The following is a 26,067-nucleotide window of genomic DNA, read 5'->3' as shown; positions in this document are numbered from 1 at the left end:
GAGATTTATGGAGAAATGATCTAGGCATAACAGGGAGCTTGAGGAAACTCAGAGTTTCATAACAGATAATTCACGGGGAACAGAAAAACACAGCTCCCAGTCGGCCTTCAGCATTACAACAGGCTTTGCCCACCATGGGCTGAAATCCGAATTGGCTCTTCCACCGAATATTTGCTACATGGTTCTTGAAAGCAGGGGGCAGGAGGGTGCTCTGTCCACACAGCAGGATCCTCTCTGCCTTGCTGACAGCAACAGCCAAAGTCCGGGACAGCCGCGGGCCGGGGGACGTTATTGCACTCAGTAGAGGATGCGCGTGTTAAAAGCACGTTGTGCGTTTCCATAACTCTTATGGAAGAACAAGAGATTTCAAATGTGCGTACTTATAAAAAAAAATAATAATAATAATTATAGAGATGGGAAGTGATTGATCGCACGGAGATCCCTGATCAGCCCCACGCGCTCAGGCAGCGATGGGGCAAAGCTTGCAGGGTCTGCCAACCCCCCTCCCTCCCGCCGTGATCTCCCCTTCCAGCTGGAGATGGTGCAGGGGGGAGGCGCAGGGAGCCCCGCAGCCCTGGCCCCCCGTGTGCGTGAAGTGCAGGGGGTGGCACTGTCAGGGCAACGCAACCTTGCGGAACCTTGCATTTTCTCTTCGGAGGGAGGCGAGGGCGCTGAAGCACCGGTTAAGGCGGTCTGATTGATGATGTCTAGGAGCGAGACTGGGAGGAGGAACGGGAACTTTGGGGCGTGGAGGAAAACAATTAGGAATCGTTTTACCATTCACCTGGAAGAAAAAAAAAAAAAAAAACAAACCCAAACCAACCAACCAAACCAAACCAAACAAAAAAAAAAAATAAAACAAACCAAAAACTAACCCAACTCCAAATAAATAACCACCACGTACGAAATAACGCTTCTCATGGCAGTCAGTCAGTCCAGTGGAGACAGAAGAAGGATCCCGGCCCCCTGGCAAGGAGGGCAGCTCCTTTGGCAGACGGCAGTAGCACTGCCTGGCTCAGGAGGAAGCCTCGGTTCAGACCAACCTGAGCTGGGGCTCCTCTCTTACGGGCACTGTGAACGGAAGCAGGAGAGGGTTTGGGCTGAGCCTCTGAGGCGTGGACCTGACCTCTGGAGAATGGCGTGGAAGAGGCCTCCTCTGAGCTGCCAGCCCAGCTTCTGGCTTGCAGTGGTCACAGGTCAATCCGGGTCTCTGTGGGCTTTCTAACGTGGCCGTGGCCACCCAGCAGGGGACGGCGAACGGCTCCCTGCTCCCACGCGCTGAGCTGTGGCCTTCTGCGCAGGCAGTGCCTGTGCTCAGGACAGGGGCATCGCTGCGTGAGCTGTGAGAGGAGAGCCCGTGAGGGGGACCGAGCCCTGTCCCAGGATCGTTGCATCCTCCCCGTGCTAGGGCTTCCCAAGCCCTAGCACAGCAGCAGGGTGTTGCATCCCAGAGATGCCTTCTGCTGCTCACAACATTGCATTTGGGGGCCAGGAAGACCCCGGAGGCAGAAGATCTGTTTACGTGGCAAGACACTGGTTTGGCTCCAGCTGGACCCCTGCCCGAGTGAAGCCGGGAGATCTCCCCTCAGTTCCTGCTGGCCAGCACGCCCCGTGGCAAAGGGAGACGGTGTCAGGGCTTTGCACGAGGGAGGCCCAGAACCACACGGAACCAGACTAGCGTGGGGACGGGGTGACCGTGCCTCCGTCCCGGCCAAGCCAGTCACTGCCAAGCCAGCATGGGAGAGCAAGCAGAGCAGCTGCTTGAGACCCCCGGCAAGCTGGCTGCGCAGCTTGCATCAGGGCACGACTTCACCTTTCACCACACCACCACCACAACCATCCCTTCTGCAGAGAAATAAAGCGATGTCCTTTCTGCTGCAAACCCCACCGGGCGGGGGCTTTCCCTGCAGACACACGTCCTGGCCGGACTCAGGCGACGCGAGAACCACCGACACGGCCCGGCACACGCTGGCTTGCTGGCTTTGGGAGCTGGTTTACTTATTGATCAGCGTCTTCAGGGAGCGCGTGAGCGTGCTCATGACGGTGGCCACCGTGGCCGACTGGCGGGCGAGCTGTTCCACTGTCTGCTGGTGGCTCAGCGTTCTGGCCGTGGACTCCTCGGCAGCCCGCAGGAGGAACGTGTAGTTTCTCACCACCTCCTCCACCTTGGCCAGCAGCTCTTGCCGCTGGGACTCGGAGCGCACGACGTACACCAGCCTCACAAACGTCTCGATGAGGCTGCTTAGCACCTGGAAGCTGCTCGTGATGGCGGAGAGCATGTGGGTAGGGCTCTTGTCAACGGCTGCCACCCGGCGGCACGACGCCCGGAACTCCTTGAACTTGAGGGCGAGCTCTTGCTTGTACTCGGCCAGCTGGGAGATGTAGGGCTTGCAGTCCCGGACATCGGGGCTCACCACGCACTGCCGCAGGATAGTCAGGAGCTCGTTGGTGTCCAGCTGCACCTGCAGAAAGCCGTTGGGCAAGCTGTAGGCATGGCCTCGGAGGGTGTTGATCTTTGCCAGGCTCCCCTCAAAAGTGGAGGTCCTTAAATCTATTTCCTGGGTTTGGCTGTCATTGGGACTGCTGCAGGCTGTAGCATCGAGGACCTGAAGGGTCCTGCTCATGACCGGGACCATCTGATTGTCCAGCTTCATTCCCGGCAGTATCTGCATGGGGATGGAGTAGGACAGCTCATCTTTCTCGCTCCCGTCGTCTGCGACATCACATTTCCTGTAGTAGAAGCAGTACCGGATGGAGCAGCACTTCTTGTCCTCCATGTCTTCATCCCGCAGCTCTGCGGGACTGGGATACAGCTCCTCCTGGACAGAGAACACCGCCGAGCCTTTCTGGTTCTTTTTCTCCTGTGCTATTTGGACATAGGACGGATCGGCCGCTCCTGAGGCTTCCTGGATTTTGCTCTTCAAAACGGGACAAAGGATGCTGGGCTCAGGCTCTTTCTGAGGGCCTTTCTGCTTGGCCGGATAGATGTTTTGGTAGATGTCAGAGGACAGGGATGTCCTATCAGTCTTATCCAATTCACTAACGCTGTAGCGGCGCAAGAGCTTCTTATAGTGTGGAGCACCCGTGCATTCCCCTCGGGAAGCACAGGTTGTCAAACACGACATGCTGTTCTCTGGATCTGACCGGTAGTCCCTGGACTCTAAACTCGTCGATCGTATCCGCTTGCCTTTGGAAGGGCTGCTCATGCTTGTCAGCCTAATGGCTTCTGCCTGCTTCTGGTCATCGACAACTTTATCCCTCCCTTGCCTCTCCAGTTCTGGCATCACCATGGGTGGCCTCACCCCCCTACAGATCCGCTTGCAGTCACAGCTGCGCCTCTGCTCCCTGGACATCCCGGGGACTTTTTGGACAGGACTGCTCCTGAGCTGGCAGCTGCAGCGTCCAGGAGCGGGAGGGTGTAGGTACTCCTGTGGTGGGAGGTCCCCTTTGCTCTTTGGCTTGAGCAGCTCTTCCAGGAACTCCAGCTCGTACTGCTTCACTTTCTGCAGCTGGGCTTGCCGCTCGTCCGTCTCCTTCTTCAGCCGGGTAGGAAACGTTGCAGAGAACAGGTTCCTGAACCTGAAGGGAGCTTTGGGAGCTTTGGGTTTAGCTGGGACATCAATATCAGGTTGGGTCACCTCCAGGACCTTTTCTACTTTTTTGGAAGGCACGGTGCTGATCTGCAGGCTCTCGGACCTGGGCACTAGCTGGATCGGCCCCTTGGAATCCTCGCTGGCGCTCCTGAAAGTGCTAAGAGGTGACGGAGAGTGCAGATTGCTACTCTCGACTTTTAAGCTTTTGGCTGAACTTTCCTGTTGCGTTTTCTCTGCTTGGTTTGAAGGAGCTGCGTGTTTCTGAAAAATGAGGTTCATGGTTTCCCCACCTGCCTTCTGACCTGTTTCTCCACACGCTGCTTTTCCTGGGACATCTCGACTCACTTTTTGCTGGTAGCTTTTAGAGGCAAAAGTCTTACCGGGCATCACTTCCTCACCTGCTGAGGTGAGGTGGAAAGCTTCAGCCTTACTGCTGTGAGCTTCTTTAGGACTTGAGGAAACCTCACTATGCTGCTGCTGAGAGAGTTGCTGCTGCTGCTGCTGGCAGTTGCATAATGGCTCTGAAGTTTGTTGACTTCCTTTAAGTTTCAAGGGCTTGTTGCTGGCTGATGCACAGCTGCTGGTCCCATTCACGTTCTTGTCTTCTTTTGAGGCTGCTGCTGCCTGGGGAGCCGAGCCTTGTGCATTTGCCACTTGCTGCAGAGCAGCTGAAATGATGGCTGTGGTCACGCCGCTCTTTTGATCTGTGAGGAGCTTGGGGCTCGGCTTGACCTCTCTGGGCATCTTCTCTTGTAGATCCTGCGCCTGCTCCCTGCTCGGGGCTGCTGTGGCATGCAGAGATACCTCAAAGGCAGCTTTCGTGTGGCCTGCGCCTTTGCATTCAGAGCCTGGCGCTGGAGCCCCCCTGTTCTGCTCACTCAGCTGGGGGGTCAGCAGCGGCTGGACAGCCGAGCCGTAGCTCCGCTCAGCATTCTGCTGCTCCTGTTTGCTCTTGCAGTTGGTAAGGTTGGGGCTTTGGTGAGAGAAAGCTGGCTTCAACGCAGAGTTTGGCTCCTGGCGGTTGAGGGCGTATGGCGTGGTGAGAACAGCCTGGGCAGCGCAGCTCTGGATTCGGAAAGGCAAGTCCTTTCTGGCCAGGAGGTTTTCTTTGTTGATGTGCTGAGCGAGGAAGTAGGCTGCGTTCTGATGCTGCTTCATAGCGGAGACCATCTCCGAGACGTCAGTCAGCTCTGAGGAGTTGGTCTCGTGGCCAGAATCCAAGGATGACTCAGGTGTGATGGCGGCCAGGACAATGAGACCTAAGGAGGAACACAAAGAAAACCCCACAATCATGCTCGTGCCACATCTCTATGGGGAGGAGAGAGGAACCCAGGGCAACAGAAGGGTCCTAGGAAGGCAGGACACAGTATCCCAAGGAGAAAATTCAGTGACTCTTCTCCCAGCTAAGAGTTAACACATTTAAGAGATCGGCTGTCAGCACCGAGCTGGCTTGCTAGCTCAATTCAGCTCTTGGCCCAGGAAGAGGTCCTGGGAAGGGTTCCAGTGTCAGCGAGAGCAGGGCTGCAGGGAGTTCTCTGGAGCAAGAAGGGAAAAATGGCAAGAGCTGCTCCGCCACAGCGAGCAGGGCGGCCGAGGCCAGGGAGAGGGGCCTCAGGGCTGTCCTGCAGCAGGCTGCAGCCAAGGACGGCAGGAGGAGAATAAAGGGGAGGATGCACATAGGGGAAGAAAGGCTGCGGGGAAAAAGAAAGGCACGGCCGCTCCCCTACCTGCTGTCTGCTGCGGCGGGGGATGCGGACAATCCTCTGAAGCAGCCAGGGCTTCCAGCGCCTGCAGGGTGGACACCAGGGCATCGTCCAGCTCTTGGGCATGGTCCCGCACCGTCCGCGTCTGCATGCTGTCTATCAGCGTGACGGGGATCTCGTCGTAGAGGATGCCGCAGAGGTGCCGGCCCTGCTCCTGGCCCTGGGCGGCCGCCGCCCGGCGCTTGGGGTCGTCCTCGTCCGAGCTGTTATCGCGGAAGCCGGGCGGGGGGGCGGTGATGGCGGGGAGCAGGGCCGTCGTCTCGTCCTCTTCCTCATCGCTGCCGGGAGGGGGAAGAGACATCAGGTCCACCATGTTGTCGCGGGCCCCGCCAGGCTTGCCCGCCTTGCGCAGGGCCAGCCGGCTCTTGATTTTGGCCTGGCAGGACTCGCAGTAGAAGTGGGCGGCGTCGCCCCGCGGGTGGGTGTCGATGGTGTGCGCCCGTGCCCGGCTGGCGTGCCGCTCTCGGTCGAGGCCGTCCGGGTCACGCTCGTTGGCAGCCCCGTCGTAGCCTTGGCCGGAGCTCTTGGAGGTGGGGTCGGATTTGGTCCTGGGGCGAGTTTCCTCGAAAAAGATCAGGTTTTCGTTGATGTCCGTCCTGCTCTCCCTCTCCTTTCTCTGCTCTCGCATGTGCAGGTAGCAAAAGCTGACGAGCTCCGAGTCCGAGGCCCTGGCCGCTCGAGCCCGGCCCTCGGCGGGGCTGGCGGCGGGGCCACCCACGAACCCGCTCTCCTTCTTCCCCGTGTGCCCCGCGGGCCGGTGGAGGTTGTGTGCGTTGATGTAATCTAAACCGAAAGCACAACACAGCGTCACGAGCAGCGCCGGGGAGAGGGGAGAAGAGGATGGGAAAGCTGCCGCCCGCCCTGCAGGAACGTCCACGTGCTCTCTGCCCTCAGCCCTGCACAAACACGGCGCTGATGGAGGCTTTGCATGCCCAGCACCTGCCTTGGCTTCCTCGCTGAGGAAAGGCTCATGCCCTGAGGGACACCACACCAAGCCTCCAGGGCTTGCCCCCCAGCCTCCTGCCGCGAGCTCCTTGCTCTGCAGCTCGAGGAGAGCCCGCGCGGGTCGAAGGAGCAAACGTGCCTTTTCTCCGGAATCAATAAAGAACGGATTCCCACTCACAAAGAGCTGTTGGAAGCGGTTTAGTGAGGCCTTTACGTGATGCTGGGGCAACGTGATGGCTGCGGCCAGAAGAGCCTGCGGGGTGGCTCCCTGGGGTGTGGGAGCAGCCGAGCTGCAGCCAGCAGCAGCCCCACAGCGCGCTGACTGAGCACACTGCCTCCCTTGTCTCCAAAATGATAACGTGTTACAGAGCTCAATCATATAAATTTTATACAGTTAAATATTATGACATTTATAAGCATTGACTCTGACTTTTTATTTTTTCCCCATCTTCTTTTTTTTTTTTTGGCTAGGAATTAGATCATTAACAGCCTGCACCTGCAGCACAACCAGTCGCTGCCCTTTTATCAACAGCCTTTAGACACCAGCAAGATCATGTTGTTCCTCCCTCTCCCTCTCCCTACCCACCTCGGTTTTAGACTAGACGCAGCAAATTCCTTTAACCTTTCCTGACAGGTCTGTTTCCTAACTGCATCAGCTTGCTTTCTGCTCCCAGCTGGACTCCATCCAGGCTGGCTACCTAAGCAAACATCTTGTTTCGGTGCTGCACAGCAGCAACAGAGAGTGGGAGCGAGATCCCTTGCTGGGAGGCAGGAGAAGGGCTGCCCAGCACAGCCAGTCCCCAAACCTGGGCATGCAGGTGCTGCCTCGCAAGCAACTGGTGAGACTCAGAGGGTAACGGGAGCAGCACGGCTGCACGCATGTACGAGGACCTTCAGCCTCAGCCTGCCATTTAACAGCAGTGACATGGCAAGAAGGAATTACTGTCACCATTTGTGCATAACGTTGGCCATACCAAGCCGTTTTACTCAGCCTTTTCTTCAGCGAGTCCAGAGAAGGCTGCTAAGCACGGTGCACTAATGCTCTGCTCCTTGTTAAGCATTTCCCTGGGATAGCCTCCTCTTGGCACTCCCTGAGCAAGGCAAGCAGCTGAAATATCGCTTGAGCTTCTGGCCAGTGGTCCGGCCCTCCAGAGGGGTGTCTGTCTGCATTACAGGCTGAATTGTGCAGCTGTGCCGAGAACGGGTGCCAGGGGGATGCAGGCTCCATCTTACAAAGTGTAAATTAAATCAAATAAATCCTAATTAAATTCATTAGCTCAACAAATTGGACAATTTGTCTCCCAAAACACACGTTTGTATTATACTGTTCATCACCTGCAATGCTAAAAACCTAATCTAAACAATCTCTCTCTCGTTTATGGACGTACTGGTGCTCAGGAACACCAGATGGGTGACCGAGTGCTGGGAAGACACCTTCGGCAACGGGCTGCACGGACCAGGGTAGAGGAGAAAGGATCATCCGTGTAGACCTGCAGCTGGCCAGAGCTCATGTACGCCAGCCTCCACCAACGCTGGCATTTGTTGGCTGCCCATGTCGAATCAGGGCCTGCTTCTGAATGCGGCCAAAACCATAAAATGGGTAATCCAGCTGCTTTCTCTGGAAGAGAAAGTCCTGGCAAAGAGCTGAGACAGCGACCTGGGCGCTGCTCTGCTCATGGGGGTGCAGGGGGAGGAAGGGGCAAGGAAGGCCGATCGTCCGTGCAGCTGTGGCAGGGGTCTGGCGTGCGGCTCCGCAGGGAAACGCCGAGAGAGGGATTTGAGGGACTTAACTGACAGCATCTGGACGGAGCGTGCATTTCTAAACAGGACTGCAGCTCGGCAGCAGGGTTTAATAGGCCTCCAGGCAGATGGATGTACTCCGCTTCTAGACAGAAAGCACAGGCCAGGGCTTGATGGCATGTTTAAGATTCTGGCACGGCCTGCCTGCAGCCTGGGAAGTCAAAGGCTGGGGGAACTTGATTCATCCCAGTGGGGCTTTCTTATCGTTCCTGCAGAGATGTGCTAACGACTGGCAGCCCCAGCTCCTGGTGATCTGCTCAGCTCCTGACAGCTCAGCCTGCAGCCATGGCACGACCACAACTATGGGCAGCCTTTGTTTTCTCAACACTAATTAAATTCACCCCTCCTGGACGATGCCTGAGCAGCTGGGCTGAGTGTGCTGGGTCTGCTTCACTCTGCTGGCCAGAGGGGTTTTTACTGTGCCCCTGAGGACAGCCCAGGCCACCCAGAGAGGGGCCAGCTCTTCAGTATGGAGAGCACGGATCCAGTGCTCCATCACTGTGCTACCACACTGTCACTCCCCTTCACGCTCATTCCAGCCCCCACGCAGAGTGACACTGGTTTCGTGGGACTGTCAAGAAAAGGGCAAGAGCTACGACACGCTGTGGTTCAGGCCATGCCTTGTAGTGTGAGGGGAGGGAGGGCACTGATGACACCACTTGGTTTGGAGGCACCCTTCACTCACACCAAACGGGGCTGGGTTTGTGCAGGACACGCAGAGCAGAGAGCACAGTGGCGGCTGTCCGTGAGATGCGCGGGTGAAGACGCACAGGGAACCATGCTCATATACTCACAGCAACATCACCTGCCAGGTCTTTCCCTGGGCGTGCTGAGGGTGCTGGAGGTGCCTTCCCGATTCCTCCCGAGCGCGTCCTCCCGCTGGTGCCAGCTCCGTGTCCGGGTGCCCTCCTCACACCTCAGAGACACCAGGTCCTTTCCCCAGGGGCCCTGCTAGCTCTTGGCACCTCCTCTGACTACACCCATCTCCAGGGGACAGTTTTAGCACTCCACCAGCTAAACTGAAGGCCCCTCACAGCTCGTGGCTAAGCAGGGAGAGCATCTCTGGCCTCCGCGCACTGTGCAGCAGGAAGCACCTCCAGCCACTGAGCCTGTACTTGCTATTTCCCTGTACCAAACGTACTCAATATGCACACCCTGCACGGAGTAATGGCACATAACTCAGGCTTGGCTCCTCTCTGAAATCCCTCTGGACGATAACTGATCATTTTGAAGGTGACTGACAGCCGAAATCTGTCCTCGAGGAACAGAGCATCAGTGCCTGGTGGGACACAACCTGTCCTTAGCTGCTGTGCCTGGAGCCTGGAAAGCCCACACACCCAAATTGCCCCCTGATGTAGGACATTAGCACAGTAGCCACACTTTCAGAGCTGGCAGAAACGGCCAATGTACGGGCAGGGACTGTGTCTGCAAGCTCATGCCGGTTTAAGTGAGAGCTTCTGCAAAGCCAGGCCTCGTTCTGCTGCTCAGAGGGGCTGCTGGTGCCGCAGGGGGACAGGACAGAGGGGAGATCCCACAGGAACCACCTCCTTCCTACCACAGCAGGGCCCTAGGTGGAGGGAGGCGGCTGGGAAGGGGCTCGCAGGGAAAGCAGAGGCTGAACCGTACCTGCCTTGATAATCTGAGGCGGCGGGGGCTGGCTGGGGGGCCTGGAGAATATCATCTTCTTGGAGTCCACCAGGAGACGGCAGTAGCCTGCGATCAGGCAGGCGAAGTTGGTGGCTTCAGGCCACTCCATCAGCAACACCAGCGGCTGGAAGGCAAGAGAGGCACAGCGCGTGAGGGCGAGGCAGCTCGCCTGGCGCCCGACCAGTGCTCCAAAGGGCTCGCACTGGGGGAACTGGTGAGCTGGCTGGAGATTTAGCTCCCACAAAGGAAGAAAGAGCCACGTGCATGTCCCTGCTGCAGATTACCCGACAGATCTCCGGGCCTTGCTGCAGCTGCGACTCCCCGCCTGCCGACTCCTCTAAAGAAGATGAAAGAGGGGAAAGCTGACGTGCGCTCCCCGCCGGGCCCAGATAATTTGTGAGCATCCCGGTGTTCTACGCCTACCTACAAGGTCCAGGATTAAACACCAGGCCCTGGGGAGCTCGGGGAGTCTGTGTAGTCTCCAGCTGCCTGAGCCCCTGTGTCACTGCAGGCACCACGTCGCCCTCCCATACACTGAGGCATCTGCTTACAGCGAGCTGCAGAAGGGGCGAAAACCCATTACGGGCCCCCTCAGCCACTGCTCTGAGCCCGTGGATCTTATTTAAACCTAACCCTTTGGAAAATTCAATTTGTGCCTAGGAGCAGATGGCATCTTCTGTTTTAGGAGAGCATTTATTCGCACGCTAAAAAAGGTCTTTGCTTTAAAGAGAGGAAAAAAACCAGCCACGAAGTGAGCACCGCATACAACCTCACTGCACAGGCCAGCGACAGGCACGGGGACTGCCCCATGCCTTGTTCCTCCTAGAGAGCTGTCAGCTTCACACCTCGAGCTCCTCGTGGAAAGGACGAGCCCAGCAGCACAAACTCTGGCTCCTGCATCCCTGTGGATGTTCTCCAGGAGTGCCCAGCCCCGGGGGAAGAAGCAGCCACCTCCAGACGGAGCACTCGTCCCCTTCCCAGTGCCCCCGTGCCTGCTGCTCCTGCCATGGCCCCTCCAGGGCTCACAACTCATTTACCACATCCAGGGCCAACCGAGCCCATTTTAAAACCACTTCAGCCCACGCAGTGTGAGAAGCATTAAAGCCATTTTCATTTGCTTGTTTTCTAACCGCGGGAGATTCCCGGCACCTGCTGGTTGGCTCTGGGCTCTGCTCAATGCTTGTTTTCCTAAGTCACTGAGCAAACTCTGCCCCATCCTGGCACCGGTAGACCCGGCCTTGCAGCATGTCACGCTCTGTCTGACCCAACACAATAAATCTGGGTGCGAGGCCACCAGCCCTGAGCTACCCCAGCCCCTGCCGGGGGCTGCTTCCTCCTTGGGCAACCACAAAAAAGTTCCCTCCCCGGATGTGGCATGGCACAAGGACAAGAAATAACCTGAGACGCAAACAAGCGCTGCTGAGAGGCTTTCTGCATCACGGAGAACAGACTCGAGGTGACACGGAGCAGAGGGAAAGCATCGGGAAGGAGAGGAGGGACGGAGGAGGCTCTCCACGCTGCTCGCAGGAGGCAGGCATCCAGCGGTGGGGAGGGGGGTGCCAGCTCCTAGCCCAGCCTCGAGCTTGACAGAAGTGATGAAAGGTAACCATGTGTTCCAGCTCTGCCATATGAAGCATCCTTAAAACAAGGGCTAAGCCTTCTTCTTTTTTTTTTTTTTTTTTTTTTCAAGCCATCTGTTGAATAAAAAGACATTTGCACATTTTTCCCCCTCTGTTATGCAGCAGTGAGGGTTTGAGTGCGAGCAACAAGAAAGGAAGCAAACACCAAGGTGAGAGCGGCAATGCCTGGTGATTATCCACTGCTGAGTAATTAAACGATCCTTGAGCTGCAGGATGCTCCTGCTCACCCAGGAATGGGCTGTCAGGGAGACCAGACCATGGCAGAACAGCCCTGACCAGCACTTCTTGCCCACAAATAAAACACAAAGCGTGCCAAAACACTGCGAGGTCCCTGCCAGGTCTCCGAGCAAGCCCAGCCTCCAGGCTGGCCCCAGCAATCAGCGCCTTGCATGCCGGAGTTAATTGTAGCACGCTGCTCTGGAAGGGATAAATCTCAGCGCTGATTAACACTGCAGCTTAGCAAGGGGTCCCTGATAAGATTACTCTCGCTCCATGCCAAGCGAGTGGTGTGAGAGCTCCTCGGGAATTGTCAGGCATTAAAACACTGCTGTTAGGGAAGCCGCTCATCGGCTGGGCAGTGCCAGCGTGAAGCCTTCCACCCTCGCCTCTCCGCTGCCTTTGGGACTTCTGCCCCGGCGACAAAACGCACTGGAAGTGGCCAGCAGGGCTGGGAACCACTTGCGGGGTGGAGAGGCAGAGAGGCGAGGCGATGGCAGAAGCCTTGTTTCCTTTGGAAATCAGGCTACAGCGAGGAGGTGTGATGAGCGGCAGCTAACAGAGACGTTATTTTAAGGCTCCAGCAATCGTGGTCACCCTGTTCCAAGCAGGCAAGGAAAATGAGATCTTACAGAGACAGCCAGGCACAAGCGAGCTAAGCAAACATTTACACTCCGAACAGTTGCCTGAAAAATTTCCAGCTAACGTTGCTAAGGCTTTTACATCGTAAATTGGGGGCAGCTTTGCAGGGAGCTGCTCTAGGAAATAACCCTGTGGGACTGTACTCTGGGCTTTGGGCTTTACTGGGATACCAGTGTCCCGTGGCAAACGGGATTGACCTTCCCCTTGAAAACCTCCTGCGAGGGAGAGGGGACACTGGTGGGCAGCTCCATGGGGCTGGGGCTCACACAACGTCCCTGCTCCCACGGCGATGTTTTAACTCCCTGGCTGAGCTCCAGGAGGTCCGACAGCAAGGCAGAAAGCTGAACACGTGTGGCTTTTCATAGGTTTTCTAAATGCAAAATGCAGTGCCTCTGTCTCAGCTGCTGCTCAGGGGCTGGGAACACCGCGGGGAAGAGGGGAGGGAGCTGAGGACAGGTGGAAACCAGCGCCTGGTGCAGGGAGGGCTGAAATGGAGCAGAAATCGAGAGGCAAGGTGAGCGCTGCCGGGATGCTGAATGAAGCCAGGGGAACCAGGCTTCAGCAGTCCCACTGCTGACAAAGCAACGTGCCTTGCCAGGAATTACGTGCTAAAAAGAGAAAAAAAAAACACAGGTATTCGTGCACGACAACAAAGTTTTGGAATGTTTTGCCTGCACACCGGCAGCCCTCCTCCTGCTCCTTCCCGCAGCAGGTCTGTGCTGCGGCAGCCCCTGGGGTCTGCTCCCGCGGGGGCTGGAGATTTGTGGCAGGGCAGTGGTGCTGAGGATGAAAGCTAGCCTTACACAGAAACTCACCGGGATAACTTTAAAAAAAACACCACCAGACGCACAGTGGGATGTACAGGTAAGGGCTCTTCTCAGACCTACAACAGGCCAACGTGAAAAGAAGCAAATATTAAAGAAAAAGCTCTTTCTGCCTCCAAATCCGCAACACCAGCCTGAAATTGTTCATGTTTTGATCTTCCACTCATACTGCTTTTCTGGATTTTCTACTCCTAATGAGCAAAGGGCATTTTTTTCACTTGAAGCTTCCTGCTTAGCAACCAATCTCTCCGGAAAGTAAAATAAAATACATTTATACTGGATAGGAGAGACGAGTTTTGCATTAGCTCATTATGGATATAATGCTTTTTCTCTTATGCACTGCCTTTAAATCAAACCTCGCTGTCCTTCTGGAGGGTATTCTGCTGTTCAGACAAAGGTGAAGGTTTCGTAGAAGAGCATCTGGATGAAATTTTATGGCCAGGGTTATGTGAGAGGATGTTAGCAGTCCTGATATTTAAATTAATTTATGACCTGATCTATGCATGCTCTAACCCTTAAGTTTATGTGTAGTTCCTTTTAATCTCCTCTCTTTATCATGCACTTTGGGTCTTACACTGCTTCCCTTCATGCCATGCAGGAGGAAGTTGGGACATGAATTTCCATAATTTATGTTCCCTGGCTTACCTGAGGTGTTCTGCCAAGTTTATATTTAATAATACGGGCACCGGGGCCTAACAAGACAGCAGTCAATTTTTCACGTGCACCCGACCTTCCCTTCCCTTCCCTTCCCTCCCTCTAAGCATTATTAACTCGGCTCTATCGACACCGGGCTTGTTGTGATTAGGGCCATTATTTCTCCTTTGCTGATCAATACAGCTCCTGCCTTGGTTTGCAGCACCTCTGCAGGTTTCGCAGGGGTGCTCTCATTTGTTGGGATTTCAGCCTTCTGCGGGATGATGTCCCTGCTCCCTGCATGCCCCAAAAAACCAGGGGGCTGCTTTTGGCACCCTCTGCACCTCCCGTTTGCTGAATCCAGCCCTCGGGGTGTGCGAGCTCGCAGCTCCGTTGTGCTGTGCTCATCCCCGCGGCACCAGCTGCCTGAGGTCTGTGTGGCTGTTCTTTTTTCCTTCTCAATAAACGAATCAAATTTGGCTGTGCCGGCTGGGTAAGTCGTCCCCTCCGCACGCTGCCTGCATCTCGTGCTGCTGGCTGGCTCCCAGCCCCTCACTGGGTGCCTGGGGCTGGCGCTGCTGCGTGCCCTGCATCAATCCCGCCCCGTGCAGGAGACAAAGAAAATCTCGCTCTCACGGTGTTTCAGAAAGGCTCAGCGCAAGGAAAACTAATACGATTAATTCGGCTCCAGGAAACAGCTTCTGGCATCAATCTAGAGCCGTGGAAGAGATCTGACGGCTCCAGTCACTGCTTGCACCGTGCTGGCCTCGCCTGCCCAGCGTGGTGCCACTCCCCGGGGCTTTCACCCCATCCACGCACACCAGCAAACGCCCGTCCACCACCTGCCCTGGCACCCACCCTGCATCCCCCTGCACCCCCTATTTCTGGGGAGAGAGGGGGCCGGGCGAGGTGAGCAGGCTGCAGCTGGCCACGCGCGGTGCTTTTATCTCTGGCACCGCCTGGAAGCGTGCCCGGGGCCCCCGGGATGCTGCAATCGATAGCCAGATTCCAGGCGCGGCAGCAGCCGGGGACCTTTCTGAATTAATTTCCCCTTTGTTTTCCCGTGCTCAGCCTCGATCTGGGCTAAACTGCCGGCTGGCGGCAGGTCCTGCTGGGACACACGGAGCCAATTACCCTCGTGCCCGTGATTAAACGGCGTGGGCTGGCAGCCAGCCCCGGACAGCTGCTCCCTGCAGGCACCCGATGCTTCCCGCTGCGGGCGCTCCTCTGGGAGGATCGGCTGCCCCCAAGCTCCTCTTCCAGCCCCTTTTTGGGGGTTTCAGACGCTTCTTGCCAATATTAATTCTGTCGTAATGAAAAGCGTAGCGGCGTGTAGCTGTGTAGAGGAAAAAGGAAGGATGCTTCATCTGAAAAGGGTTTTCAGCGAGAGCACAACCTCTGCATCTGCGGGAACCGCCAGAGCCACATGGGCAGGGACGCAGCTGGGTATGGGGGCGGCTCTGATGTCCCCAGCTGCCACCGTGTCCCAACGCAGGACCTGGGAGGAGCGCAGGAAGCCTCCGAGCTCCAGAACCAAGGCTCAGGTCAGAACAAAAACCCTTCCCGGACCCAGCAGCAGAGACCTCGGGGCTTTTGGTCCCTGCTCCAGCCTCCTGCCAGCACCTGGTCCCCCCCAACCCCTCTGCCACTGTCGCAGTGGCAGCAAGGGAGGAAAGCAGAGGCTGTGCCTGGGGTTTGTACCAGAACAGGCTGTCTGAAACACCAGCTGAAACCCAGGATGGAAAAGCTCCAAAACAAAGCTATTACTGCCCGGTGAATAATTTATAAGACAACCACCACTTCTTTTCCTCCTGAACTAAACACGAGTGGTTTGTGATCTGCTCAGGCTCGCTTGTTACCTGGGAATCTTCCCCAGCTCACTGCAGGCGAGGGTGTTTGTGTGGCTGAGGGCTGCTCCTCGTCCCCATCCCCATCCCCATCCCTTTTTTAACCCTTAGCATCAGCAATAAACCTGGCACGCAGAAATCCAGCCGATCCCATACCCATTACTCAACATCTGCCATTTCCACAGCAACCCAGCAAGCAGCCGCAGCAGGCACGGCACAGGTTTGGGCTGCCTCGCCTCTGCCCCAGCCTTCGGAGGTGCCCCCAGGCTGGCACCCCTGGTACAACCCCATCCCGGGGACCCTCACAGCCTCTCCCTGCCCCGACGGGCTTGGGGATTTGACCAGAGGTCCCCAGAGGGGTAGGACATGGCTCACAGCACAGCCCCCTGTCGGGCTGCAGATCCCGGAGGGATTTATTTGGCACCCCGTGTTTGAGCCAGCGACATGTTCCACACAACGCAGTGGCTGCAGGAAGCAGATCAGCGCTTCAAGGTAATGGTCTCGTTGCCAGCTTTTCTTAGCCAGCCTCATCCATCCCTGTCCTGTGTAGGATTAGCATACGGCTCGTTTTGGAGCAGACATCCTGCCTTCAAAGCCCAGCCCTTCGGAGAGCAGTTAAATGCAGACAGCCAGCAGCAGCCTGTGCCCTGCCGGGGTGCTGCTGAGCCTCACCCACGGGATGCTCTCCTCTCTCCAGAGGCACAGGGGGATTTTGGAGGCTGGAGGCAGCCGTCTGCAGTTTCTCAGGGAGATAAAGCCCCTGTGTGTGCGTGCCCACGGGAAGCTGCACGGGAGGACTGCTTTTTCTCAAGCAACCAGGAGGTGGATGGAGGGGACGTGGAAAAAGGCTGCTCCTCCAGCAGGCAGGGACCTCCCGGCCCCGTGCTAAAGTCTGCCAGGAGAGGAGGCAGCAGGAGAATCCTACACAAATCCCCCAGCACTACACCTGCGGGGCTGCAGCTGAAATAGGGACCGCAAGGCAAGGCTGCAGAGAGGCTGAGACACCCCACGGGAGATGTGGAAACGCAGAGGCAGCCCGAGAAGGAGCTCAGCTTCACCGAAGGTCCCGGCATTTCCAGTCCCAACAACCCCACGTGGCTTGGCGAGCTGCACCTTGTGCCAAAGACAAAACCTCACCGCTGCCCTGCAGTGCCTGCGCCCACCCCAGCCACCCCTGTGCCGGCGCCGTCCCCTGGGTGCCTACCTTGGCATCCAGGATGCTCGTCTCCACGCGGGCCACCCCCTGGTTCTCCCTGAAGAGCTGGATCTTGCTGACCTTGCTGAACTCGGACAGCACGGTGGTCAGGTTGGTCTTGAGGTCGATGACGTGGCTGATGCCGTGCCGGGGGCCCACCAGCAGCGTGGTGGCCGGCTGCTTCTCGTCCTGGCCGCATGGAGAAAGGGAGACAGACAGACAGACGGACAGAGGTCAATAAACGCATCCACAGACAAGGGAGCGATGTCAGGAGCTCAGCCGGGAGCTGGGGGCAGAGGTGGCTGGCGGGGAGCAGCGGGTGAAGCTGGTGCCAGGCCCCCTCCCCGAGCCTCTGTGCAGAGCCGGCAGCAGCGTGCACGGCGTGCCGAGGCTGCTTAAGTCTCCAGCCCCGAGCTGACCGTCCCCATGAAATATTCAGGCCTGCTGGTGTCACTACAGCAAAGTGAGAGCGTTGTTACAAATCTGCCTGATCTGACACCGCCGCGGAGGGAGGGAAGCAGAGGAGGGAGCGAGGGAGCGAATGCGTTTTAGATGAGAAGACTGAAGCCTTGGCTGGAAATTGAGATCTTCCTTGTCCTGGTCTGCCCAGCGCGGATGCTCCAAGTCAGACCTGGGGGTGAAGAGGAGCTGGGCAGGCCAGCACAGAAGAGAATAAGGGAATATTTTTTGCTGCTCGAGTCCATGGCTCGTATGGTTGGATAAATGGTTCAGCTCCTAGCCTGGCTTGCTCAGCTGGCTCAGAGGCACAGCTGTGGTCTCAGAGATGAAACCACTCGTGGAGATGGCAAGGCCAGCTGGGCTACTCTCTGTGTGCCCTTGCCAAGGGTCACCCTCCTCGGAGAGGGACGGCAGGATGCGGCCAGCCTCCCTGGCGCTGGAGGAGGAGAGCAGAGCGCTGTGAAGAGTGTCCCGGCTGGATGGTGTGGATGGGGAGCCCGGGGGATGTGAGCACATGCCTGGCGCTACCGCAGCTTCACCGAGCAGATCACCTCATCGCCCAAAAGGCTGCCAAGAAAGGAGCAGAGCCCTGGCCCTGCAGACCCAGCCCGCTGTCGGCAGAGGCTCTGGAGAGGTTTTCCAGACAGGGCCCAGGAGCACAGAACAGATCGGGGAGGCGCACACAGAGCAGACACCCCTGCAGGAACCACGGACACCTCTCCCCAGCTCTCCCCCCAGCCGCACGCTCAGGACCAGAGCCAAAAACCTCCCCTTCCAAGCTCCCTTACCAGTCCCACGGTGCTGAAGAGGACCCCGGCGAAGGTGGGCAGCTCGTTCAGGATCCTCAGGTACTGCAGCTTGGCCTGAGCAGCGGAGACCTGAGCAAAGACATGGCCCGGGCCATCACCACCAGCGGGACACCCGCGGTGTCACCCCACCAGCACCGAGGTGGGGCCGGGCGGGCTGCTGGGCTCACCTTGGTGCCGCCGGGCTGGTTCTGGTGGGCTTTGAGCTGCTGCGAGAGGGATTTGCGCAGGCTCTTCTCCTTGACCAGCTGCAGCAGCGAGGGGGGCAGGAAGGGCTCCAGACCCCACTCCTTCCTGCGGGAGGGAGCAGCCTCAGATGGGGCACCCCAAGGGCTGGGCACCGCTGCCAGGGAGCCCTACCTGGGGTCTGGGGGGACAAGTGTGGGGACAGGAGGGCAGAGAGGGCCAGCCTGCTGCCGGAGAGCATCCTCTAGCCGTGAGAGGGAGCCAGAGCTGCAGCTCGGTGTCACCGCCACAGGGACAGCCCTGGCGTGGGTCCCGTGGTGATGGGGTGCACGGCGGTGAGGCGGCCTCGCTACCACGCATGGGTTTTGCTGGGCAAATCCCCAAAGCTTTTTTTTTTTGAGGTTCCCCCCCAACACGCCAGCTCCCTCCCTGCACACCCTGGAGAGGCCACCCTGCTCTTCGCATGGATTTAAGGCCCCGGAGGAGCCGCAGCAGGGCTGGTGTCACAGCCACGGCAGCTTCTCCTCGCCTGGGACGCCAGGAGGGAAATCAGCCCGGCTTCCCCAGGGGATGCTCCTGGGCTCCCAGCACACGTCCCCAGCCCCAGGGAGGCTGCCACACGTGGGCCTGGCGGTGCCGGGGAGGGGGACTCACTCCACGTTCTTGAGGGACACCTTCTGGCTGGGCCGCGTGGCCGCCACGGTGATGTAGATGTGGAGGGCAGCCAGCCCCAGCAGCATCTCGGGCTTGGGGTCCACGCCGAAGCGCTCCCTGATCACGTCGTTGCGGCTCTGTGGGGAGCAGAGAGGTGTCCTCAGGGGTCCGCGGGCACCCGGCTCCCTCCTCCTGGGGGGCTGCCCTGTCCCTACCTGGATGTAGAGGTACTCGAAGGCCGCGGGGTCGCGGCGCAGCAGCTCCACGGGGTCTTTGGGGAAGAAGCTGACGCGGAAGAGGCACCTCATGCCGTGGTAGTGCGTCCGCTGCACGACCTGGGGCCGGAGCAGATGGGGTTGGTGAGCCCACGGCACGAGCCCCCCACCCCGCTCCTGGATTTCGGGGCAGGAGCTGACCCCATGCGGGGGCTTACGTGGGCCAGCGGCTGCTTGTCCTGGAGCAGCAGGAAGCGGTGGCTCTGCTCCGGGCTCGAGTACTCCAGGACCAGGGCGAAGTGCTCGATGTGCCGCAGGGACAGGCGGTCCTGCAACGTCACCATCACGTCCTGCAAACGCCACAGACGGCCTTGGGTGCGGGGCAGCAGCTCCCTGCTTTCCAGGGCTTGTGAGGGGGGGCAGCACCCGACCGAGAGCTGCCTCCTCCCAGCACCTGGGGCCAGGCTGGTGCAGGATGCGGCCCCGCAGATGGCAGCCAGGAGGTGCTGGGTGCAGCACGCAGCGCCCGGGGATGCCAAAGGGCCTCGCTGTTACGTGGTGGCAGTTCACAAGTGCTCGTGCAAGGAAGCGAGAGGCAGGGAAAAAATGGAGAAGGGAGCACCGCTGCAGTGCCGGGGAGGGGAGGAGCAGGGGGGGCCCACCTTCACAGTGGTTCGGCCATCGAACGTGAAGGATTTGATCTGCCCGTTCTCCAGGAAAACCTTCAGCACGTTGGGGATGAGGAGGAGAGCTTCCTTCTTCAGCATGTCCTGCAGGGGAAGCGGGAGGGGGGGAGGCAGAGAGAAGGGCTGTGTGATGGAGTGGTGACAGCGTCCCTCGCTTCCCGGTGGCTGTGTGCTCGGAGGCACATTCCCCTTGAAATCCCAGCCTCTCCGTGGAGCATTCAGAAGCGCAGAGCCTGAGTGATTCAGGGCTGCCTGATGGAGTCACCTGCCCAGCTGCCAGCAGTGGGAACGAGCATCCCACTTGGTCAGGCACATCCCAGAGGGGTGCCTGGAGCCTGCCCAGCTGAGGGGAGCTGCTGGGGTCTCAGAGCCAACCCCCTCTTTCTGGCCCCCAGCCCAAATTTAGCCCACTTCAGGCTTGGGTAGGCAGTGGGGTGACAGCTGATTTTATTTAGCGAGCAGCGCTTCGATCAGATAATTACCTAATTGATTTTGCTTAAAAATAGAATTTGCTAGAAGCGCTTTGAGCGTCTTTTTTTTTTTTTTTTTTTTTTTTTTTTTTTTTTTTGTACCAAAGCTGCTTAATAAAACCCTCCTGCAATTAACAAATGATGCCACTGAGCTGGAACATCACTGCAGCACAGCAGCTTCCCGCAGCAACGCCCCGGCCAGCCCAGCCCACCCCTCTCACGGGGGCTCCTTCGAAGCCCTTTAGCCACGGGGACGCAGCAGGCAGCACTCACTGGGTCTGTCTCGCCGACCGTCACCTGCTCGGAAAAGCGGACCTTCGCCGGGTTGGACCTCAGCTTCGCCTTCTTGGCTGCGCTGATGAAAGCGGATTTGGGGGACTGGGAAGAGAGCGCTGAGTAAATCACCTGGGAACCCCAAAACCCCACCTCGGGCTCCCGAAGGGCTGCCAACCCCCGTCCCAGCTCCCTCTGTTGGTTCCCCTGGGGCTGGCCGTGGTGCCTGCTGCCTGCTCTCACCTGGTGGGTGTGCAGGACCGTGAGGATGATGAAGTCTTTGGCCTTCCTACGACAGAAAGGAGAAGGGAAGGAGGACAGGTTTGCTCAACACACGGCCCCGTGAGCGCTCAGCCGGCACGGTCCCGCACCCCTCCCGGGCCGGACGATGGACAGGCTGCTGCCCTCACCTGACGAGCTCGATGAACCTCTCTCTGGGGGCTTCGCTCACATCCTCATCGTTGATGGCCAAAATCTGGTCTCCTGGCAGGAGTTTGTCCTCAGAGGGGCCACCTGCCAGGACACAGGGTCAGCACTGGGCTGGCCAGGGGTGGTGGTGACATTCCCAGCCAGGAATGAGCGTCCCAACCGCCCCCAAAGCATTCACCCCCGTACATGACCACGGAGGGGACCCCATGAGCCCACCGGAGGGGACAGGAGCCCAGGGAAGGGCCGACAAGGGGGAAGGTGTTCCCGGAGCCACGAGGCAATGCCCCGGGACCCCATCATGCGCCTTACCTGCTGCCACCGAGCGCACCACCACAGGCCTCTCACTGCCGGCCACGAAGCCGAATCCGTAGCGGGGGTGGCGCAGGACCGTCACCTGTCGGAGCGTGTCCGCAGCCAGCTGCCCACATTCCATATCATCGCCGCGCTCCTCCGGCATCACATGGCTGCGCCGCGCAGCGAGGGGGGCGCGATGTAACGCAGCACCCCGCTGCAAAGGCAGCTCCCCCCCCCGGCCCCAAACCCCCCCAGGACCTGGCGGACAGCCCGCTGATGGCAGCTTGGCGGGGGGCACCCCAAGGGGAAATCGTCCTGACCCAGCATTTCACCACCCCATCCCTGTCCCCGCGATTCAATCTGTCCCTACGTGCCCCACGCGGACCCTTGGCACGTTTGGCCCAGCTGGAATCAAACCTAGCCTAAAAAATCAGGATTAGGACAAACCGAGCTCAATGTGATGAGTCCCCAGCACCACCCCAGGGGCCTCCTGCAGCCGGGGAGAGCCAGCCCAGCACGAGGTGATGCTGAACCTGCCCGGGGCATCCCACAGCGATGCCAGCAGGGCCGGGCTGCCTGCCGGTTAGCAGGGAGCAGCCGCTGCTTCTGTGCCGCTCGTTGCTTGCTCCTGTCCAGGCTATTCAGCCTGCTTAACAAAGATCCTTCCCAGCCTTTTTGGCAACACATCGATTGTTCCGTCTCTTATCAGTTGAGGGTTTGACGCATCGCCCATCTAGTCCGAGCTGTCTGCATTCCCCATGCCCCCCTCCCGCTGGCACAGGGAGGTGAGGAACAACTGCGGGATGAGAGGGGCTGAAGCCCCTGGCAGCTCGACTCCAGCCCGTGCTCCAGGGGCCACCTGTCCCGAGAGGTTTTAAGGGAGCTGGGTCTGGCTTCAGCCCGGGGAAGGAACCTTTTGGGGTGTGGAAGAGAGTGGGCAATTCCTGGGGGACACACAACACAACCGTGGGCATGGGGGGCTGCATCTCCCACAGGTCGCAGCCGCAGGGAGTGCCCTCGGTGCTGGCTCCCCTGCCGCTGGCTCTGCGCTGCTTCATTATCTGCTCTGCTGCTCCCGCGAGCATTTAAAAAAATAAAAAATAAATAAATAATAATAATAAAAAAAAAAAACAACCAAAAAACCTGCACAATTCAAACAATTTTCTTAAATGGACATTATCCAAGGACATTGTCTGCTGCTGAAAAGGCGACTGAACGTAACGCCGCATCTCCGGCACGCCTGGCATGGCCAGGGAGAACGCCTGCTGCTTGCAGAGAGGGAGCTGGCTGCAAGAGGCGGCACAGCCACCGAGCCAACCTCCCCCCCTGCCACAGCAGCCTTTATTCCCCCAGGCTGCCCCCAGCAGCCGCAGTCCCCAGCCTCTCACAGCTGACGAGCCCCAGCAGCCTGCAAGCGTGAGGACGATGGCACAACTGCAGGCTGGAAGCACCTGGATGCTCAACACCACTGCTCTGGGGAAACTGAGGCAGGGGTTGCAAAGTCACCGACAAGCCCTGGAGCCCCAGGTGTCGCACTGAAGCTGTCAGGCCCCCAGATCTGTCCCGCAGCACGCTCCCTGTCTGCAAAATGGGAGCTCTGCAGAGCCCATGGGAGCCACAAGCAGCCCCACCGAGCCTGTGGCTCCTGGAGGACCGGCAGCTGAATTACCGTCTGCAAAAGGTTAGCAGGGAAACCTCTGCATCTCAAAGGGAGAAAAGCAGAAAAGCACACCTCGTTTCAGCCATAACCAGGTCTGCCGTCCAGCGTTAAAGGGAAGAGGGGAATAAAACGCTGCATGCTGACAATAAAACTCCTTTACCAGGCTCTTAAGCTGCTCCTCTCCTGATAAGACTTTGATGCTGCAGAAGCATTACCAGGAAATTAAATAAAAGAGGAGCAGTGTCCTCGTAAGCATGACTTATCCACTCCTGGCGAAGCATAATGTGCTCGCCAGCAGGTACGACATGCCTCTGGGGCTGAGGCTCCGAGCATCCTTCCCACGGCAGCGCTCCCGCACCAGCCCTGGGGCTCGGCACTCGCTCACCTTGCTCCAAACCTGGTCAGCCCCCAGCCCTCGAGCAGCAGCAGCAGCTCTCCCCCTAAACGCTCCGTAACTTGGCTGTTCTTGCCCGTGTCCCTGCTGCCACCCCAGGAAGCCGTGGCAGAGCCCTCATTTTCCCCACCCGGGTGCAGGCAGAGCAAGGCTCACTCCACAAGGCAACGTGTGCATTTTTAATTTCCTACTGCAATAAATCTCCGCTCCCCCTAAGGACCAGCTTTCTGCCTCTGCTTTTAGTGCTGACCGACCATCTTTACCGGCAGGAAAGCCGCCAGAACAAACCAGTGCCAGGCCCGAACTGGGAGCAAGGGGCTGCATCTGCACCCACACTGCCTTCAAACAGCACGGCACCACGGCTCAAGAAGGGCTCAGTTTGAAACAGCTCCTACTCAACAAAAAGGGAAAAAAAATATAAACAAAACCCTTAAAACAGGCTGGGGCATGCAGATAGATGTTCAAGTATTCTCAGGGAAGGTTACACCGAACAAACACCGAGGTGTTGGGCAGGCCCAGGCCCGGAGCAGGAGGAGCAGTGCCCGAGGGCTGGGTGGGTGCAGCGCCTGCAGACGGAGCTCCAGGCCTGGGTGCCAGCTCTCCTCCCGCTTCCTCTGCTGCCGCAAACAGCTGGGAACAAACAGAGCCTTTGGATCCCCGTCCCTCCTGCTGCGGAGCTCTGCCCGGCTCCTCCATCTGCCGGGCTGCAGTTGGCGAGCGGCTCGCGAGGCGTGTGGGATCCTGCGCACGTGTGGCAGAGGCAGGGAACGCCGGGGAGCAGGCCAGGAGCTGCTGTTTGGGCAGCATATGGCAGCTCCGGCCCCGTGTGCTGCTCTCCAGCCCCGAGGGGGCCTGGTGGGCTCCTGGGACCAGCAGCAGGGCGTGCAGGAGCAGCGGGGTGCCCGATAGCTCCGCCAGCCTGGCACGGCTGTGCCTGGTGAGGATGGAAGATGCAGCTTGCGTGGTCCCAATGACACAGCCCGTGTTTGCAAGGGCAAACAGATGCTGTGCTTCCAGAGCTGCTCAGCCACACGCTGTGCCTTTGGAGGCCCGGCAGCAGCTGTCCTGGCCGTGGCAGCAGCAGTTAATGGCTGGCTCTGGCGGAGCGTGGGATGCCAGCTTGGCCGAGGCTGAAGGGACAGCATACAAGGCAGGACAACCCAGCCCGTCACGTCTGACATCCTGCACGGACACAGCCTGGGGAACTGCGTGTGGCCCTGCCTAGGTGCCAGATGGTGGCCAGCTGAGGGCCGAAATGCTCGGGGCTTTCAGACAGGAGCAGGCAGACTTTGAGCAGCATCCTCCGGAGCTGCGGGAGGAGCCGGCGAGGCGGCCAAAGGCAGCTGTAAATAAGGAGGCAGCAGGCACAGCTCTGCTGCTCGGGGCAGGGGGCAGGTGGGAACCTCAGGACCAGGGGTGGCGGAGGGGGACAGAGAGGGGTTCGCCCCTCCTAGGAGCGAGGTTTTGCCTGCCTGTGTGAAAGGGAGAGAAGCTGCTCCCAGAGGAATGCTGGTAATTAACAGAAAACACAGCGTGAGCACGACTGGCGGAGATGGCTGCGCCCAGCCTCCGGAGAGGCACAGGTCAACAGAAAAAAACAGCTTCTGTGCGGGAAGAGGCTGCACCAAAACAAGCCCCGTGGAGTCCTTTGAGACGCGTACGGAAGCATCGCTGAAAATCTGGAGTGCAGCCCCCACGGCACCCGGCAAAGGCAAACGCTCCCAGGCGGCATTTCCCTCACGTAAGGCGAGGGCTGGGAAAGGAGATCAGGGAGAGGAAAGAGGAGGCAGCCTGCAAAACCAGGCTGGCACAGGGGAAGGGCGCCAGGACCGTCAGAGAACGGGAAGGCATCGGCACAACAGGGTATGAAACGTGCAGAAGGAAGGACTCCGCCACCCGGCAGCCAAGTCATGCCAGGAGCGCGCTGCCACGGGCTGCTGGAGAGGCTGGAAATTCAAGTGGGTGTGCGAGCAATTTCCAGCTACCAACGCCAGAGGCTCAACATCTGCCTCTGGAGCTGAGGGGCTCTCTCTTGCCAAAACCTGGGGGAATTTACACCGGGATGAGCCCGACAGGAACGATCCCCACCCCCCGAGCTCGCCCGCGAGGCGCGCACCCACCTGCGCGTATCCGGCCACTGCGGGGGGCTCCCCGGGGTGCCTGTGAGCGTGGCAGGCGTGCGGCCCCACGGGCACGTGTCCCAGCACCCTCACTGCGTGGCTGGGCTCCAGGGCAGGCGCTGGCCAGCGGCACCGCGGGGTGTCCGATCCCTGCAGGGGCGAAGGAGGCACGTTTTGGGTGACGAAAATCCCCCCGCGATAGCCCCGTGCACGGGGACAAGGCGGCACCCCCTGCAACCCGTCTGAATGCCTCCCGTAGGCAGCGGGCTGCCTCAGCCGTGTGGGTTTCCACGCTGCTGCAGACATCTTTTTTTTTTTTTTTGTAGAAATGCAAATGGGTTTTACCTGGGGGCTCCCAGCTTTTTCTCTCCCAATTTTCCCTGCGATTTTTGGCCATTTAAGGAATTTTGTTCTCCCCAGCTGCAGACGTACAGAAGCGCCTTGCCGAGAAGAGGATCAAAGCAAAATCCTTCAGAAACACCGGCAGAAGGCAGGCGAGCTGCTGCCACGAGGCTGCCAACAAACCCCTGCTGAGCAGACCCGGGGCAGGGATGACCCCAGCTGGGGGAGAGACACCGTGATGGCCCCGGGGATGGAGGCAGCGCTCCTCTTCTCCCTGCCAGGCTCTGCCCTCGCTGTCCCCATTGCTGTCCCAGTTTCCAGACTCCCACCTGCA

The 26,067-nt window shown here is 58.7% G+C and overlaps 1 protein-coding gene across 1 annotated transcript; it reads right to left on the bottom strand.

Moving 5' to 3' along the window:
* Positions 1 to 20,999, bottom strand: FRMPD3 (FERM and PDZ domain containing 3). The gene is made up of 13 exons (XM_084293888.1): positions 20,905 to 20,999; positions 20,738 to 20,783; positions 20,495 to 20,599; positions 19,728 to 19,835; positions 19,284 to 19,415; positions 19,066 to 19,185; positions 18,851 to 18,987; positions 18,181 to 18,304; positions 17,993 to 18,082; positions 16,755 to 16,934; positions 9,728 to 9,872; positions 5,321 to 6,139; positions 1 to 4,852 (listed from the first exon to the last, which is right to left on the bottom strand). Exons 4-13 carry the CDS (start codon positions 19,830 to 19,832, stop codon positions 1,995 to 1,997), a joined length of 4,710 nt encoding a protein of 1,569 aa, XP_084150014.1. The 5' UTR covers positions 19,833 to 19,835; positions 20,495 to 20,599; positions 20,738 to 20,783; positions 20,905 to 20,999; the 3' UTR covers positions 1 to 1,994.
* Positions 21,000 to 26,067: the final 5,068 nt, after the last annotated feature.

This window comes from Netta rufina (assembly GCF_964035555.1).
Source record: "Netta rufina genome assembly, chromosome: 12".
Classification (NCBI taxonomy): Eukaryota; Metazoa; Chordata; class Aves; order Anseriformes; family Anatidae; genus Netta; species Netta rufina.
This window is presented reverse-complemented; position numbering and strand designations above follow the sequence as displayed.